The 19,400-nt window shown below is 35.4% G+C and overlaps 1 protein-coding gene across 49 annotated transcripts in view; it reads left to right on the plus strand.

Annotated features, from left to right (window-relative positions):
* Positions 1–19,400, plus strand: part of RIMS2 (regulating synaptic membrane exocytosis 2) — a 601,231-nt gene that overhangs the window by 261,470 nt on the left and 320,361 nt on the right. For all 49 annotated transcript variants that reach the window (XM_053896431.1, XM_053896433.1, XM_053896465.1 and 46 more), the window contains one exon: positions 13,331–14,256. In XM_053896431.1, coding sequence (XP_053752406.1) covers positions 13,331–14,256 — 926 coding nt within the window. The remainder of the gene's footprint in view (positions 1–13,330; positions 14,257–19,400) is intronic.

A 19,400-nucleotide genomic window follows, 5' to 3' on the forward strand; every position in this document is an offset into this window, starting at 1 on the left:
TGGGGAAATGGGTTAAAAAGGTGATCGGGATTATGGAGTGCACTTGTGACAAACACTGGGTGTGACACGTTAAGTGTTGAATCACTATATTGTACACGTGGAACTGATATTACACTGTATGTTAAACTAATTGGAATTTAGATAAAAACTTTAAAAAATAGGAAACACTTTAAAGAAATCATGTGACTGCAATATACATAGAGGTCCCAGCGTGCTTACTTTTCACAAAGGTAGAACCAATTTTCTTAGAAACAAAGTTCATTAGCATCATTGACAGCTAATGAGAAAGTAACACATAGACTTAGGAGTACATATTGCAGATTCTATGTCAGCCAAGAAGACTTCAGTTGCAAGTTATAGAAAATTCAAATGAGTCTCGCTTAAAAAAAAATAAAGGGGATTTATTATTTACCTGATTGAAAACTCCAGAGATAAATGTTACCGTGGGATTGATCCTGAATCTCATTTAACACGACTCAGGACCTAATTTCTTTCTTTCCATTTTTGTCACTTGGTGTCACTAAACTGACTTCGTTTTGGGAGGACTCCCCCAACTCTGAATTGATTTCAGTAGCTCTGAGAGTTCCATGAATCCTCAATCATAAAACAGGAATCTGTCTCAGCACTGTCAGACACATGTTTTTAAGTCACTGTGATGGGACCAGCTTAGGTCATTGTGCAGTCATGAAGAGGGATGGTACATGCAGGGACGATGTTCTGCTAATCATCGTGCACCCCTGAGCATGTGAGGCCAGTTCAATCCAAACCACAAAGCTGAGTATGGAGGAGACATTCCTTCCCTCCTGAGAAAGAAGAGAATCAGTGACAGTGACAACAACAGATATTCATTCGTTGTTTCCAGAGTACATTTCCTATTTTCTTCACTTATAAGACTTAAAGTAACTGAAAAATTCACCACTATTTTGCTTTTTACCTAATACATTTTTAGAGATTAGGCCCAAATTAAAGGGTAAAGAAGTAATTTTACTGTGTGGTTCTATTTTCTATCAGTTACTTTAAAAATTGCTAAAGCAACTTTGCCATACAAGTGGTAAAATGCATCATTTATTTGGAGGCAGTTATATTTAAAAACATGTCCATGTTGCAAAGAAAATCCCAACTCCAGTGTCTGATCTGATGACTCATCATTCTCATGGTTTCAGACATGCCTCTTAAATAATATCCCCTTTCAATGTGGTGTTTAAAAGAGAATATCATATGTTAAATATCATGAAACCACACAAATGCACTTGTTAAAATTAACCATCCTTCTTTCACAAAGCTCAGCCCCACCAGTGGGCCTCATCACATCACGTCTCATGTTATTTAGGGTTGAACTCCGTTATACTTTTTCGGGGGTGGGGGAGTGACTAACTATAACACAACACTGGCACAGGAAATTTGTAGAGGAGTGTGGGAGACCAGATGGTACGAGGCTAAGAGAGCTTTACTAAAGGGAGAATTAAAGAATTATTAAAAGGAGGATGTTTTATGTAATGCTCTATGGGGTACAATGCTGTCTTTTTTAACTCCTCAGTACAGCTTCCTTAAAATTTCCATTATGCGTTAATACTTTTATGGTATAGATATATGGGATTGGGGCAGACTTTCTCAGACTGGGAATAGAGTGAAGACAGTGGTATCCTGAGATAGAATTGTATATTACTTTCAGCCACTTTTGAAGACAGTCTACTAAAGATTCGATTTTATAGTGTTTTACTGGTCTTAATGAATGAAAGAATCAAGAGTATCTGTCTTCCGGAGAATACTACATATGTAAACAGGGGGGCTGATTGAGGCATAATTTGAAGCAATGCAATATTGGTATAGATGGCTAAGGAGCACCGACAGATCATGCTGGCGGGCAGATGTGAGGTGCTGAATTCTCTGAGGAAGAACATTCTGTTAACTTGAAGATAAATCAGGTTTCTTTAATTGGTCTAATGGTCAGATCTGAAGTTGAAGAGCATGTAGAAATAATCTGTGCCCGTTCCTTTAGCTTTGTGTGAAGATACATTACATGTTATGTATTTATTGGCATATGAGCATACGGGAATTATATAGGAAAACTTCTGTGACCTCAAATACTGGTATAATGAAGTGCCCTACATTTAAATAAAATAGATTGTGTGTGTGTGTGTGTGTGTGTGTGTGTGAATTTTGTCATGGTAGTTGGCTCCAAACAGTACTGTACTGAGTTGGTTATCATCAATTCTCTTCCAAGAAAAATCCTGTTTAATAAGAGCTTTCTCTGTACCTGTCACTCTCTAAAATAATTTAATTGAGTTGTATTCTCATGCATATTGGTGGCAAGATTCTTTCTGTTCTCTATCAAGAAACAGCCTCTTTTTTAACTCCTTGCCTCTTCCTACTTATCTCAGCAATGCGGTTTTCTCCACATCTCGGAAAAAGTCACTCAAATTCTCAAATCACTCTTACAAATCAACAAAATTGGACAGAAAAAAAATCAGGGGCTGGGAGAATGAAGAGGTTGATATTCTCAAAACTCACGCATTGAAGGCACATCTTATATTTGTTCCCTTGAAAGTGGTATTTTGTGAGTTTAGTTTTTAAGGTAAAATACAAAAAAGTAAACAAACAGTGTAAGTTTTGGCTAATCCTTGTATGTTTCTATGGTAGATAGGCTGGTCGAATAGGACAGATGACATTTATTTTTGTTGTAGTGTAAAAATTACCTTGCTTATGTTGCTTTATTTATTTATTCAATAAATATTTATTATCTACTATGTGCCAGGTATTTGGGGATCACATGACCAAAACAGTGGTCCTTGCCTACAAGGTGTACATAACAGGAAACAAATAAAAAATACATTGTAATTAGAAGGAGATAAGTGTTCTGAAAAAGATTAAAAACCATAAAGTAGGTTTAGGGGATCGGGAATGGGGGTAAAGGGTTGGAGACAGGTCGAAGTGATGGGTGGTCAGGATAGGCCCCTTGAGAAGGTGAGATATGAGGAATGAATAAAGAAGGTCTCTACTGACGAGATGTTTAGAAAATGTCTGCTGATATCTGGAGGAGCGGTATTCCAGGCAGAGGGAGCTGCCAGAGCAATGGTCCTAAAGTGAGAAAATGCAGGGAAGACGCGGTTGGATCTGAGTGAGCCAGCAGGGGAGCGGTAGGGGAGGAGGCCAGAGAGTGACGGGCACCACATCCCCTAGGCCTGGTCAGCAAAATAGGGAGCTACCAACTGGTTTCAAGCATATTTGACTTGCTTTCTTGCTGCTGTGTTGACACTGAGGTGAAGGGGGACAGCGTGGAAGCAGAGAGGCCAGTTAGGAAGTTTTTGCAGTATATCACATGAAAAATGGTGATGACTTCACCGGGCTTGTGCTAGAGGAGGTGGCGAGATGGTGAGAAGTGTTTAGGTTCGGGATGCATTCTGAAGGTAGGTCCTATAGAATTTCCTCATGGGTTGGATGAGCAACTAGAAGGAAAGAGTTACCATTAACTGAGATGGAATGCACTTTTTCTCTTTAAACCCATTTATCGATGTTTCCCGTATTTTAAAACACCGTATTATTCTTTTCCCCAATCAGGAAATGAACACTTAAGATGGGAATTAATTATACGCGTCTTTGGTTTGCAGATAAGCAGTATCGATTTTTTAATTTGATATATATTTGTGGATGTGTTTGTTTCCTTTTATATGAAGAGGTTTTCTTCTCTGAATAACTGTGAGGAGAGAATGCAAAGGTATATTAAACCAGTAACTGGAGTTCAGTAAAGTAACTGTGATATTGAAATCATATAAAGATTTCAGGGGAGAATGGAGTAAAATAAATCTTTCTGGGGTCTTTCACTGATGATTACGGAGGGTAGTTATTAGTTAAACGTATTTATACTTTTTTTCCCCTTCTATTTCTCCTATCTTGCTCATGGTACTTCCTTGTATTGTTTTCATTGAATATTGTAGGGTTGTTTCTAAGGCTGTCATAAACTCAGAAAGAAGGCTTAAAGAAGTCCTTAAAGAAGGACTCCTCACCTAAAGAAGAGAACTAAAATCACTACCGGTTGAAACTGTCTTCTGATATAGAATGGTTCCTAATCTTTGTGGCAGTTTGGGGAGGGATAGTGGGAGGAGGGGAGTGGCACAATGGGTTAGTAGGGGGCAACATAATTTCTGCACTATTTTCTAGAGATTTGAATACACAAGGTCTTCATCTTTCAAACGTAAGTTGAAAATATTATCATGAATGAAATAAAAATTATTTACACTGGTATCTGATTCATAGAATCTTTTTGTTATTTTGTACTTCTGAAGAAGTCGATGGATACTACAATTATAAATAGTCTCATGAAATCCTTTTAAATCCCAAATTGGGTCCTCATAAATTTGAATGCATAGGAAGTACTTGCCCAAAGAATTAAAATTTAAAAAAGTATAAAAGAAAAGAATTAAAAATGGGAGGGGCGCCTGGGTGTCTCAGTCTTTTAAGCGTCCGACTTCGGCTCAGGTCATGATCTCACAGTCCATGAGTTCGAGTCCCGCGTCGGGCTCTGTGCTGACGGCTCAGAGCCTGGAGCCTGCTTCGGATTCTGTGTCTCCCTCTCTCTCTGCCCCTCCCCTGCTCATGCTCTGTTTCTCTCTGTCTCAAAAATAAATAAAAAACATTAAAAAAAATTTTTTTTAATGGAGAAAATAGTCCTAAAAGGAAAATACAACTCCCGAAGTGTAGGGAGAAACAGACTGGAGACCTAGAAAGATTGATAGAGAGGAAACATATTAGGAATGATATGAATGAAGGTCTGTGGTGGACAACTGAATGGAGAAGGAAACAAGGTTGATGGCGGAGATGATTGGCAACAGAGAGTGTACATTATAGCTGGGACAACACTGCTGAGAGGACTTACAGGGGTGGGCAAAGTGAATGGAAGGAAAAATAAAGGAGGAAGCTTTGCTATCATAATATCAACTGTAATACTGTGAAATCTTCGGGACTTATCAGCTTGGAAGAATCACAGTATTCTGCGGAATCTTTTTTTTTTTTTCACTTTAATATGAGGTATGGGGTCTAAATGGGTGACTTTTGTTATTGGTTCGCATTCCTATGAAAATGAGTGATCATGAATTTTTATCGCATTTGTTTGAATAATCTAGAAATCTTTATTAGGAATCTCAGTGAGTAAAAATTACTTTATCTGTCCCTGCCACCCCTCTACAACCTCTCCAAGATTTAGACTTAAATCTAGGAGAGAATCGTGTAGATGAATACCGCACAAATAGTTTGAATGGTGCTACCACATATTCCTAGACTCTCATTTAAACTTGAAATTCAGGAGACCAAAAAACAGCACAGTAGTTTTGCATCTTTCCCCACTCTTCAAACACTGGCCTTTCCTCAGTTTTATATAAGTTTATGTGGAATCACTTACATATAACTCTCAGAAGTTATTAACATCTTGATGATTAGTTTCTGGTAGAAAGGAATCTGTGGTGTTATTGTCTATACTTTTTTTTTTTTTTTTTTTTTTGAGTGACCGAATAGAGTCATTGAGAGAGTAAGTGATAAAGGGAGCAAAACTTGACTTAAATTCAGTGTCTGATGAACTTCTTAGTTCATGGAACCCATTATTTTTTATTAAACTCACTGAGTGCTATTCCCTTTCCCATTATACCTCTGGGGAAGCATTCTCTTTTTACTGAAGATTAAGAAACTTATTGAATAATCAAAAAGAAATTATCAAATAGGCTTGTTAAACCACCAATGACTTTTATTGTCACCATACATCTTATAAGTGACAGCAGCACAGGGGGGACATCAATAACAAACACAATGATATCTCTTATTTTAGAAATACTGTAATTCATGTAGGAGTACGTGGTTTACAGATTTCTCAATCTGTCCATTTTAAGTCTAGTCCCCACAAATGCCATGCATGTAGGATGCATTTGGTATTCAGTATTGTGAGGCACTAATCAGCTAAGTACCGTAATCCTCCTTACAGGGTACATTCTTACTTGACCTGGAGCTATATACAGCCACATAGTAACAGCATTACAGAGTAACCTTTTTCTTAACAGGCTCATCACTACAGGATTCTATGACTCCATCCATGAATGAGTGCTGTTTTGTGTGTAAATTTTTAGTAATTCAGTTTTGGAAAAAAAAAATGATTGTAAGCACGTAGAGATTTTCAAATCATCTGATTAAGGATGGATCCTATGATTTTGCTAGAGCTAGAGAAGGATTAAATGAAAACACTGCCTGGCACAGTGTTGATGTATTTTTGTCAACAGTGATGCTTCGTGCTGGACAGATGTGCATTGGTTGAACACAAGGTAAAACTATAAAAATGTGTTAAATGCTGCGATGTGTTAAAAAAAAGTTTGGTCTTTTTTGTGTGTGTGTTTTGATGAATATGAATTGTTTGATTTGTTAAAAGTTTTTTGTAGAAATTCTAGGAATAGAATCTATATATTTCATATTTTACAGGATCTTGTATTTCTGTTAATTCCTTGATTTAATGTGTCTTAATGGTTTCAAATTTCCAAATTTGATTACAATGTTATGTTTAAACTATATGGTTAGAATTGTGTAGAATTAAAATAAACCATTTAAATTTATTTAGCAATAACCATGCTTTATAAAGCTTTTATAAAGATAGAGGGTTTTTTTTTCAGGTTATTCATTCTTCAAATATCATTTCTCTTCTTTTACTTATAAATGACAGTAGTTTAATGATCTCTACTAATAAAGGTTATGAGTAAGAGACTTTCTTATAGGTAGTACTTAATTGAATAGCATAAAATTTGAATTTGAAGAAATTAACAGTCTTCAGATTCTTTACTTTCAATATCATGATTCTTAAAAATTGTATAGGTCTTAAGAATTAAAAACATATAAATATTAAAGCTTAAGTTTCCATGTAAGCTTTCACTGTCTTCATAAATGTTTTCAAATATTTTATACCAGATTATATTTTCAGAGCCTGAATGATTTTTTTTGTAGTATATGTAGTTGGTATCATAGGTTGTATAATAACACAAACTACATAGCATGGTTAAAGTTGTACATATGGTAGAAACATGATGAATTGTTACACAGTATATAAGTTGAGACTGCCTTTGGGAAATTGTTGAAAATGACTTTAATTGGGAAAGAATCTTTATTTGGAGTTTTTCTATCAGTCAATCTGAGTTTTAGACACAGAGCTTTAAAGAGACTATTTGGTAGTTTCTTGCTGTAATCAGAGTAACATTTATTATAGAGGATATAGTGAATATATAGCTAGAATACTTAGAAATAGATTGAATAGTCCATATGACAAAATAATTACAAGCAATGAACAGAAATGCTACCCTATAATATGGTGAGAGAGAAAATAATTGTAATAACCTAGATTTCAATAAAGAGGTAAGATGAACAGATATGAGGCACATATAAAGTGAATACAAATATATATATACTGATATTGTTATATCAGAAATAGGGATTGATTGAAGCATAGAGGTAAAAAGTAAGGCACCATATGATGTCACAAATACATTTTATTCTAAAGAAAGGCATAATTTTGGATCCTGCCTCTTAATATCTCAGCGTCTTGGAAGGATTAAGTGACATATAACATCTTGGATGAATTGTTCCATTCTTCTGAATTATAATTTGTGCGTGAAATAGCGTTAAATCCTTTATGATTGTTTAGAGATTTGTATAATTTATCATTATATTCTTTTACCTATTAGATGTTTTCCACCTGATAAGAATAAATGCTAAGACTTGCTTATAAAGGGCAGTAGGGAAGATGGAGATTAGTGATATAGTACTTGAATTTTCATAGGTTTTCTTCAGTTCCTGAAAAAAATATATGGTGTCTAAGAAAACACAGCAGTTTTAATTTAAAGGAGAGTATAAATGAAGTAATTCATGATCTAGTTGGTAAAATTATTTGACAGAATATTTTAATATTTTGGACTAAATGATAGCAGATTCTTCATTGTTTGACAAGAGTAGTCGTAGAATAAAACTTGCCTCGCTCCCAGCATAGCTTTAATATACTATAAGATACTATACCTTAGAATGCATTTTTAAAAACTTAATTTCATGTTAAGTAACAGTGACAATAGTTATCCCAATTTCAGAAATCATGAGCACTGTTCTATTTTTACTTAAATCCAGTACAAATCAGCATCTACAGGATGATTCAGATGCTTCAGGCAAATTTCATAATCTCTAGAACAATGTGATGGCTGGATTTAATGTTGAATTCAATTTTTCTAAGGTATGATTTTAAAAAGCACTTAGATGACTTTCTAAGTGCTAATTAATAATAGGCTTTCTTTTGGAACTGAATTCTATGATAAATATTATTTACCAATAAAATAGAATATATTTTTTCTATTGTAAAGGCTCACTATAGTCACTTTATTTGTACTCTACTTACTTTCAAAAATTTATGTTCATTCCTCAGGGAATGACATGTTTTCTTTTCTTCGCCCTCCCTCTGTCCCATAACACCAAGTGTGATGCTAAATGTATTACTTGCATCCCCTAATTTACAAAGAGGTTTTGTTTTAAATGTTTAATTGTAAAGCGATTGACACTCAGAGTACATTTGCCAAAGAAATCATTTTATAAACAATTGTTGGATTTTGAAGCTCAACAACAAAAGCCAAAGTAACATACAACATGCACTACTAAGAAAAGCAGTTCCTTCCTTTCCCTGATAGTGTTATCTCTGCCAAGACAGCAGTAGGGGAAAGAGAATAACTAGACTATTTTAGCAAATTGGTGGGTTTGGGTATAGAAGGAAAGAGCATATCATGAAAAGTAGAGATCATCTAAGGGAGAATTAACCAGTTCTTTAATTCAACAGATATTTATTGAGCATCTATTATGTGCCAGCGTCCATAGACCCAGTTGCTGTTCCTCATGAACCTTCTTGCTTTAGAGTATAATATACATTCCTGGATAGAAATGGGTAAGATTACTTAGGGAAGAAGTATAGTAAGGAGGAGGAAGGCCACTGTTAGGTTGAATTGCCTTCAAAATATTCCATTTCTCTGTTACCATTTTCTGATTGATTGATTGATTGATTTTACTTTCTTGTATGGCCTTAGGTCCCACATTTTAGAGCTTAATTTGTATTAACAATCTTAAGGCATGTAAGTGTTTTTTATAATATTATAAAGCCAATACCCCTTCATTCTGATTTCATCTGGTCATTTTTCTTTTGACTCCCAACTGGGATCAAGTATAATGTGGAATTGGAATTTTCTCAGTTTGAGAGCATGAAATCTTTTGAAAAGGAGGGGTACAGGAGGAGGCTTGATGGGCTGATTTTAGATGGATTCTAGAGATGAACTACCTGGAAAATCCGTGATTTATATCAAACAATCAAGAATTTGGTAGATTTTATATTTTATAACACAGTTTTCAGTAAACAACAACAACAAAAACCAAAGTGATAGTAACTGAATGAGAACACCCAAAACATTTCCAGTGAAGTTGTATATTTTATATAAATGGGCTACACTCAATGTACCTACATTACTGAGGTCTTGGTTCAAATGTACCTTTTCAGGAAGACATTTCTTACCAAAAGTAGCTTCCTTCAGATACATTTCATAAATTTGCCCTGTTTCAATTTTCTTTCATAGTATTTACCACTGTATGGAATTGCCTTTATTTGTTTAGTGCCTAATTTATTTGCTGATTGTTTGTCTTGCCTACTAGAAAGAAAGCTTATTTAGGGCAGGGACTTTATGTGTCTCTTCTCTAATGTAGTTCCAGCAACAAGAATCATAGCTGGCACATATTAAGCCCTAAATAAGTATTTGTTCAGCGAATGAATTAATAGGGGAACTACAAAGGTATGATAGACACAGTCCTTCCTGGTTCAAAATTTAAAGTCCAGTGGACAATGCAGAACACTAATTAGGTAACTGTAAATAGAATGGGGAATAGAATGTGTGCTGGGGAAATACAAAGGCACAAAAGTGAGCTCTAAGTGATGATCTGATCTTACTGGTCTATGGTAATGAGGTAATACTGCTTTCAAAATTTATATACTTATAGCTAGCTATAAAATTTCCTTTTCAACCCACACTGGATTTTAGGGAAATTAGAATTTATTTAAACAATGAGGGGATGGTCAAAGTGGGCGAGAGGGCATGGGAGGTACGCGCTTCTAGCTACAGAATGAAAAAGTCACAGGGATAAAAAGCACAGCGTAGGGAATGTAGTCAATGATATTGTAATAGCGTTGTATGGTAATAACAGATGATAGCCACGCTTGTGGTGAGCACAGCATAACAAATAGAGAAGTTGAATCACCACGTTGTATGCCTAAAACTTACGTAACATTGTGTGTCAACGATACTCAAATAAAAAAGTTTCAAAAATAAATGAAGTTAAAAAGATCGTTTTCTTATGTATCATATAAATCTGAGAAACATTAGCATCTTACTCTTGAAAATATAATTTCTTGATATTGTATTTGGTTTATGAATAATCTGTCTTTTTAGAGACAAATATATTTATTGACTGAGGTTGGAAAAAAATAACACCCCAAAATGTATTTGAATTTCTGACATAAAGTATGCATCTAATGGAGGTTAGATGGTCAGTTTAGAGGAACTGATTTAATTGCTTATTCTTTAGAGTTCTCTAGAGAAATTCTCTTTTATTTCAGTGAGTTTTTTTTAATATAGTAAGTAGATATAAGTAGCCAGTTAAAGAGATGTGAATATGTTGAAAATTGGCACAGTTAATTTTGACATTTTGACAGAAGTATCATTATTTTTTTGCTATCCCTAAAGCTTTCATTTAGGCATATTAACTTGATGAAGTTATGGTGTCAGTATTATAAGATCATAGTCCCTAAGAAATGGAAGAGTTTTAGAATCATGCGCCTTCTCAAAATCAAGGATCCTCTCTTATCATTTCTTTATTCCTAATCTCTATTATAGTATGTGGCATTTAGTTCTTACCTAATACATATTTGTTAAAATAATATATGAATTAATGTGTATAGTCTAAAATATAGACTTTCAAAGGTTAAATGGCCATGTAGGTTCAAATAACTGGTTAATAACAAAAACAGAACCAAGAAACTCAGATCCCTTAATTCTATTCTTTTTATGACACATTGCGACCATGCTAAATTATTTTTTTTCTTTCGTTATATGTATAAAAAAAATGACAAAAAAGTAAAAGGAATTATGTATAATGGGCACACATATATAGGATATTAGGTAGGTTTATGCTCTATTTTGAGTGCTCTGTTTTGATTATGTATTTTATTTTTTTAATGTATTTTTTTTAATGTTTATATTTGAGACAGAGAGGGCGAGCAGGGGAGGGACAGAGAGAGGAGACACAGAATCCAAATTAGGCTCCAGGCTCTGAGATGTCAGCACAGAGCCGGACGAGGGGCTCAAACTCATGGAGCAGTGAGATCGTGACCTGAGCCGAAGTCGGCCGCTCAACTGACTGAGCCACCCAGGCACCCCTGATTGTAGATTTTAAACCATAGGAGTCTACGGTTTTATGTAGCAAAACCAAAAAGATTCAAGTCCTAAATGTTTTATATGTAAGTGTACATTTACATATCAATGTGAAAAAAAATCACGTCCACTTGCCTAATCATAAAACATTTAGGAAAACAGACCAGTTCCTTCATTTTCTGTAATACTTTGTCCTTTGTGGTTCTGGGGAGAGTTTACCCTGGCTATACCTTTGTGTGACATTGAAAGGTGGAAGAGTTACAGAAGCCGTTATTGTCCAGCAGCGGTTGCTGGCAGGCACACGGGCAGATGCGAAAGTCTCCGTGGCTCCTGGCAAGCTCCTGTTAATTGACCACCCTCATGCCGTAGGCAGCTGAAATAATTGGTGGCAAACTCCCCAAAGACTCTTGAGATTAACAGCAGCTTTCTAATGAACATTTTGAGAACCCTTGTCTTTTGTTCTTCAGGCTAAGAACAGCAGCATTAACCTCTCTGGCCTTCACTCCTTTGCTGGTTCCGTTGTGTGGCTTTTGATTCTGTATTAAAGCCCTCACTGTATTAAAGCCTGGAAAACCTAGAGTGACTCCTGTTTTTACTAACCAATCTTAATCGGTACATTGGCAGGTTGCATTTCAGATACAGGGGAAAGAGATTCGACGACACAGAAACTGTAGAGGAGCAGGAGGCTGTTCCTGGGTTGGGTTATTCCACCTGGATCATTTCTCTGCTCTTGCTTTTAGGCCAAAAAATACATATGTATATACGATACACACACACACACACACATAAGAAATTCACAACTGAGCTATCCAGTGTTGGTCATCTTTAACTTCAACTGACCCTGCTTTTTTGTCGTCTCCCGTTCATATGTCCTGGCAAAAGTCTCTGTAATAGTAATTCTCAACTTCTGTCATCTCCCCGCTGCTTTTCGTGGCTAGTGGTTGACATTTAGCTGGGTTTGTACCAGGGAAGAGGACAGTGTGAATATCTTGTTGACAAAGAGTATTCTGTATGATTACAGGGTCCACTATGTTGTACTAGTGTTAGAGGGGCAGGTTGAGAACTTAATATACAGTCTGTTCTTCTGAGGCTCTGAGGAAGTATGAGGGGTCAGATGGGATGACAAAGAGAGGTGTCATTGAGCTGGCCTTAATCTCAGTGAAGATGGAATAAAAATAGCAGTTCTCTGACTTCTACAAAGATTTTTTTTTGTTTCTGTGATGAATAAGTCATTATTTTCAGTATGTTTTTTAATTGTGTATCTCAAGTTAGAACAGTAAAGAAAAGTTGGAGATATAATGCTAAGATAAAGATTGAGCTGAACCAGTACTAGGAGTGATATAAGTAGCTGATGAATGAAAAACGATTTTTAAGAGCCAGCGTTTAGTTTTAGCCAGAAAGTATTCAGCTCTTGAGCCAAATCAGTTTGGCTTCATTATATTTCCAAGTGACTTCATATCGAGGTGTCAAGAATAGAGAGAATGTCAGGTGGAATTTTTCAGAGCCTCTGAATAGCAGTTGGGAGATGGTTGAAGTGTATTGAGCAAAGCAAAGAAATCACAGTAAAGTCCATTTTGCAGAAGCAGAGTATGGTGCTGTCTTATTTCAGGGCGTTTTAAGTATATTCCATAGGTAGTGTGCAGGCATTGAAGAACCATATCAAAAGTACCTTTAACATTTCCTATTTGAACTGAATAAAATGAATATTAGTAAAACTTTTATTATGGCATGACTGTAAAAAGATTTTTTTTTAAAGTAGAAGAACTATCTGAATATAATTCGTCAACCTGCCAGTGAATCAGCAAAACGTTGAATTGTTTAGACGTTGCTCTTCTCATCAGTCTTTGTCTTTGGTTACTTAGGACACGAAGTCCCTCAGTATCCAGAGATCAGAATAGAAGATACGACCAAAGAGAAGAAAGAGAAGAATATTCACAATATGCTACTTCAGATAACGCCATGCCTAGATCTCCATCGGATTATGCTGATAGGAGGTCTCAGCGTGAACCTCAGTTTTACGAAGAGTCTGACCATATAAATTACAGGGACTCCAACAGGAGAAGTCATAGGCATTCCAAAGAATATATCGTAGATGATGAGGATGTGGAGAGCAGAGATGAATATGAAAGGCAAAGGAGAGAGGAGGAGTACCAGGCGCGCTATCGAAGCGATCCGAATTTGGCCCGGTATCCAGTAAAGCCACAGCCCTATGAAGAACAAATGCGTATTCATGCTGAAGTGTCCCGAGCGAGGCATGAGAGAAGGCATAGTGATGTCTCTTTGGCAAATGCTGAACTGGAAGATTCTAGGATTTCTATGCTGAGGATGGAAAGACCATCAAGGCAGAGATCTATATCTGAACGTAGAGCTGCCATGGAAAATCAGCGATCTTACTCAATGGAAAGAACTCGAGAGGCTCAGGGACCAAGTTCTTATCCACAAAGGACCACAAACCATAGTCCTCCCACCCCGCGGAGGAGTCCGATACCCATTGATAGACCAGACATGAGACGTACTGACTCACTACGGAAACAGCACCACTTAGATCCTAGCTCTGCTGTGAGGAAAACAAAACGGGAAAAGATGGAAACAATGTTAAGGAACGATTCTCTCAGTTCCGACCAGTCGGAGTCCGTGAGACCTCCACCACCAAAGCCTCATAAATCAAAGAAAGGAGGTAAAATGCGCCAGGTTTCATTGAGCAGTTCAGAGGAGGAATTAGCTTCCACGCCTGAATACACCAGTTGTGATGATGTGGAGATTGAAAGTGAGAGTGTAAGTGAGAAAGGTAAGCACTGGATTCCAATCACACTTTAGCTGTAGTTGATTCCATGAGGGTTTCTTTTTAGGCTGTGTTGGTGATTGACATTTAATAGTTAGATATTACTACCTTTGGAAGTTTCTTAATGGTGCTGGCTATGTGAAGAAAAAATTCACATAAAAGTTTTAAAAAGTGGATATCTTCTGTTATTCTTGTGGAAGAAAAGTCTATTGATTTTTTTTTAAACCTATTTTGCTTTGTTTCTGAAAATTTTCTTGCATCACTTGATGCTGTATTAAAAAAATACCTATTACCTATAGTTGTAAATTAGCATTTTGTATGTGTTTCTTTTGGCAAGAAACAATATGTATTTACTCTAGAATAACTGAAAAATTCCTCGAAGTGTAATGAATGAAATACAAACTATCCATAATCTTTTCCCCCAAATATAACCATTAACATTTTGTTGTATTTCTTCCCTTTTTCCTATGCATGTATATTTTACATGTTTATATATATAATTTTGTTCTGATTTTTTCAACTGATATCATATCATTAGCTTTTTCCAAAGCCATTAGATGTTCTTCATAAATATGTTTTAAATGGCTGCACTAATCGTCTATTATATAGATGTGTACCACAAACTAACTATTCCTTTATTGGGAGGCATTGCAGTTGCTTCCAATTGCTAGCACAAATAATATTATAATGGTTATCTTTATATAAGAACTTTTGTCTAGTACCTGAGAATTTCACAAATACATACTCATGCTTTGATTCTTACAAACTTTTGGTTCAGAATACCAACTTGCTTTCCAGAAAGGTTATAATGCTCCATACTCCTGTCAGATGCGCTTAAGTTTTGTCTCAAGATACCAAATCTTTGCAGTTGCATAGGGTACAAAATGCTCTCTCTCTCTGTCATTTTAATTTGAATTTGGTTGTGCAGTTGAATGTTTTATATGTTTGTTGGTGTTTGATTATCTTCCATGAATTGTCTGTTCATTCCTTTTATTTCTCCTGCCCATGTTCCTATTGGGTATTAATTAGTTTTTCTCTTACTGATTTATAAGATCTTTTTATATGGTTAGGATTTTTACCCATTTAACTGTCATCTGTTTGAAATGTATTTCCAATTTTGATGTTTCTCTACTAGTTTTCTGTGGCCATTTGGAAATATTGAATTTAATATAGCTGTTTTTGCATCTATGGTAATTTTTTCCCATTTCTTTTATCTGTAGAAACTCTTTATTCATCCCCAAATCAGTTAAATATTTAGCTGTGTATTTTCTCATGTTTTTATTATTTACTTTTTTAAACTTTAACTTTTTCGTCTTTTTGTAACTTATTTTGGTATATGCCAAAATATACCAGATAGGTGAGTATCTAACATGAATCCCTTATACCACCCACCCTCTTGCACGACACACACACAGATTTCTGGAACCTTTGATGAATAATCGACTTCCTCATGAGAATCAACAGGAATCAATAAATTCAAGAAGGCAGCTAGATATGGAATTAATATGGAATTATTTTGTACTGCACCAAAAATAATTAGTTGGGACAATGAATGAAAAGCAGTTCCCATTCTGCCCAAAAAGCAGAAAATGGGATTTTAAAAATAACCAGTAGGAAATTTAAAAAATAACTAATAAGAAAGCTATAAAACTTACTAACATAAAAGAAGATAGTCATTGAGTGAGTAGGTATTCATTTCATGTTCCTAATTGGGAAGGCTAAATATTGTAAAGATGCATGTTTTTTCTAAACAGTGTCTTGGGGTTAATGATATTTTAGGCATAATCCCAATCGGTTCCTGTATTTTATTTTTAAAAGTGAATCTGGAGGGAGGGTGTGCAGGAGAAAAATGTTAACTCTTTTTTTTTTTTTCCCTCTGTGCATTGTAGGCTCCCTGGGGACTAGAGATGGTAAATTAGACCGACAAAAGACAGATTAAGAGAGAAACACGTTTATTATGTGGATTGTGCATACCTGTGGGAGCTTCCAGCTACTTGAAACTTAAAGGGGGTGGTTAGAACTTGGGTTTCTATAGTATCTTAACAAAAGAACAATAGATTTTTAGAGAAATGAAAAGACTAAGGAAAGGGACTTTGAGTTTCTAGGTAGCAAATCATAGGAAGATAAACGTATGAGTGAACTAATGGAAGATAAGGGTTACCTAGTAAAGTTTGTTACACAGACTTCTCTGGAGCCATCTTTTGCCTGGTAGAATAATTAACTTCTGTCCTTCCTTATAGAGAGGGCAGAGGGGACACATTTACAGATTTATATCATACCTATTTTAGGCTAATAGGGGGAGTGCAAGGAGCTTTTCTTGTATCTGCTTCTTCTCAGTTGCCTTCTGCTCAAAATAATCCTTATGCCAAAGTGGCATATTAAAACAAATAAGTGATAAAAACATAGAAAGTAGCACAAACCAAAGGGGAAGGGGTAAATTATTCAACAAATGGGCTTGGACAAAATGTAAATACAGTGAGGAAAAAAAGTTAGACGCTCATTTCATACAAGTTGCATGGAAATTATAAACAATAAGAAAATTGTGTTTATTAAAATAGATCTATAAGAAGAAAGTATAGATCTTAATTTTATCATAGAGCATATAGAAAGTTTATTTCCCACAAGCTGTAATACTTCCTTAAGTATAATCAGTAGTCTTTAGTTTGGTCGTTTTCCATGTTTGTCTGAGTATATCATAATATTAAGAGGTAAGAAAAAGATAGCTTGGTTATCTTTAGTGGATCAGTTTAGATTCTGTTACATACTTCTATTATTCTTTGCTAAAGTAATGTCTTCAGTTTTACTACTTAAAGATATAAGAAATAAACACATAAAAATCTCACATAAATAAAAAGCTGTATGAGTTGAATGAAAATTTTATGTTATGCTATTTAGTAGAACTACAACATTTATCAAATACAGAAAGAAACGAAATGTCATTCACATCTGTATCCTCCCTTACTTGAACTCCTAGTAGACACCTAGACATGGTTCTCCTTCTCATCTGCCTAATAATCTGCTTTACAGGGTATGGTTTCTCCCAACATGTATTTCCAGTAAACAATCATAATTCAGCTTTGGAGGAAGAAATTTAAATAAAATAACACTTTCCTGTTGGATATTACCCCCAATAATAGTATTCAGGGAGGTGAAGTTATAGCTGTTGAGAGACTGGGACAGAGATTAAACTTTATCATGACTTTTCATCATGAGAGAGGCATTTTTGGTTGCTTGTGGAAAAAGTATCAGTCTGATTTTGGAATACGCTACTTATAAAGATATCTAACATTGTGATTCATAGCCATCATTGGTAGTTAACTAATGCTTGAAAATTCTTCCTAATAATTAAAAAGGTTTCATTAGCAGCGTTTCCCCCCCATATGCTTATATGTGGACACATCATTTTGATGAGGATCAACCAACTTTTAAAAGATAGTTATTTCCTTGCTTTATTATCGCTAGACTAAATGACCCCAAAGAATGTGTTTAACAACTGAGACATCTTTCTCATTGTCTTTACATTTCTGTCTCTTTTCATTCTTGTGCACAACCTTTCAAAAATGTGGAAAGCAAATTTGGATCACATAATACAAAGTATTAACCAGCATTGTATACACAGCACCAGGCAGCATTCTTATTGCAGAAGGATTCTTTGCAGGCCCTTGTATGTCATATTACAGCATCTACAAAACAGCAGGGTCTTTCCTGAGTTTTAAATAATAAAATTCTGTAATTCACAAGAAGCTTATAGTTTAATTTTTTTTCCCCTCTGCTGTCCTGTTGGCTAGCCACCTTCTTCTCCTCCTCCTCCTCCTCCTCCTCCTCCTTTTTCCCCCTAACTTCACCTTTATTGGTGTTTTGGTGGCTTTGGCTCTTGTCTTATTCATTTGTCATTTGTCTCTTTGGATAGATCTTATTATTCTAAATATACAGAATTTCACTCAAACTTATAATAGATGTCATTTCATTCACGAAGTTCTGTTAAATGCTGCTGATAATTACAGTCTATGAGTGATTGGGCCATTATTCGTGAAACAATAAATGGAGAAGAGCTCTTTATGGAGAAGAGCATGGGTTTTAGAATCAGAGGAGTTTAAATCCTGGCTGTGAAATTCATTAACTGCATGATCTTCTCCTCCCTATTTAACTACTCTAGTTCTGTTTCCTTATCTACTAATGTGATAGTGTGTTCGTTGTTTGGTAATTTGCCGAAAAATAGATATTAAAAACATTTTTAGATTACTTACTAATGTTCCATGACGGTCAAAAATAGTCAAGACTTTTTTGAGACAACTTTCAAGAGTTTTGAATGAGTGTATCGTCATGGTTACATGGATTGTGGTCATTTATGTTGGTTTTGCCCCTTCTAGGATCTGCCACATGTTGAACTATCCTTGTATTTTTAGGCTAAGAAGAATATACTTTTTAGTTTGTTGAGATATAATTTTGAGACGTAAATCCAATGTGTTGCTAAAGACTAGGCACCTACTTATTCCTTTTTCAGCCAAATGCTTTTTAGTGTCTATTATTTGCAAGATGTTGAATTGGACCTAGTAGAAAATACAGAGATGAATAAGACCTAGTTTCTACCCTGAAGAAATTCAGAGTCTAAAATAACTAGCAACATAAGCCCACTGTATTATAGGTACTTTGGACTTAAGAAAGATTTCCATGTTTTGTAACACTTATCTCTTAACTAGGACATAGTTTGCTTTTCACAGTGCTATATTGATTACTTCCTCATAGTTTGTGTTGGGTTAGAAAATTGCAAACTGATGTTTTTCTTTTTTTTTTTTTTTTTTGTCTTTGGATTATGGAAGGAGAGAAGTCTTAGATTGCTGATGTCATAGTACCTCTGAATCTAATTGTGAGATCTCTCTCTCGATGTTTAAAGCATATTTTTCATAACCTTTAAAAAGTGCTGTTGACTTTCCAGTTTTGTCTAGTCTCGAGGAGATTTCTCAGTTTCAGTACTATTGAAATCGGGGCTGGATAATTGTTTTGCAGGACGGTCTGGGGCATCATAAGGAGCTTAGCAGCATCCTTGGCCTCTACCCACTAGGTGCTAGTATCATCCCCACCCCCAGTTATGATAATCTAAAATATCTCCAGGTATTGGTACATATCCCTTGTAGGGCAAAGTCCCCCAA

Source organism: Panthera pardus, unplaced genomic scaffold (assembly GCF_024362965.1).
Source record: "Panthera pardus isolate Hobbes unplaced genomic scaffold, ASM2436296v1 HiC_scaffold_7, whole genome shotgun sequence".
NCBI lineage: Eukaryota > Metazoa > Chordata > Mammalia > Carnivora > Felidae > Panthera > Panthera pardus.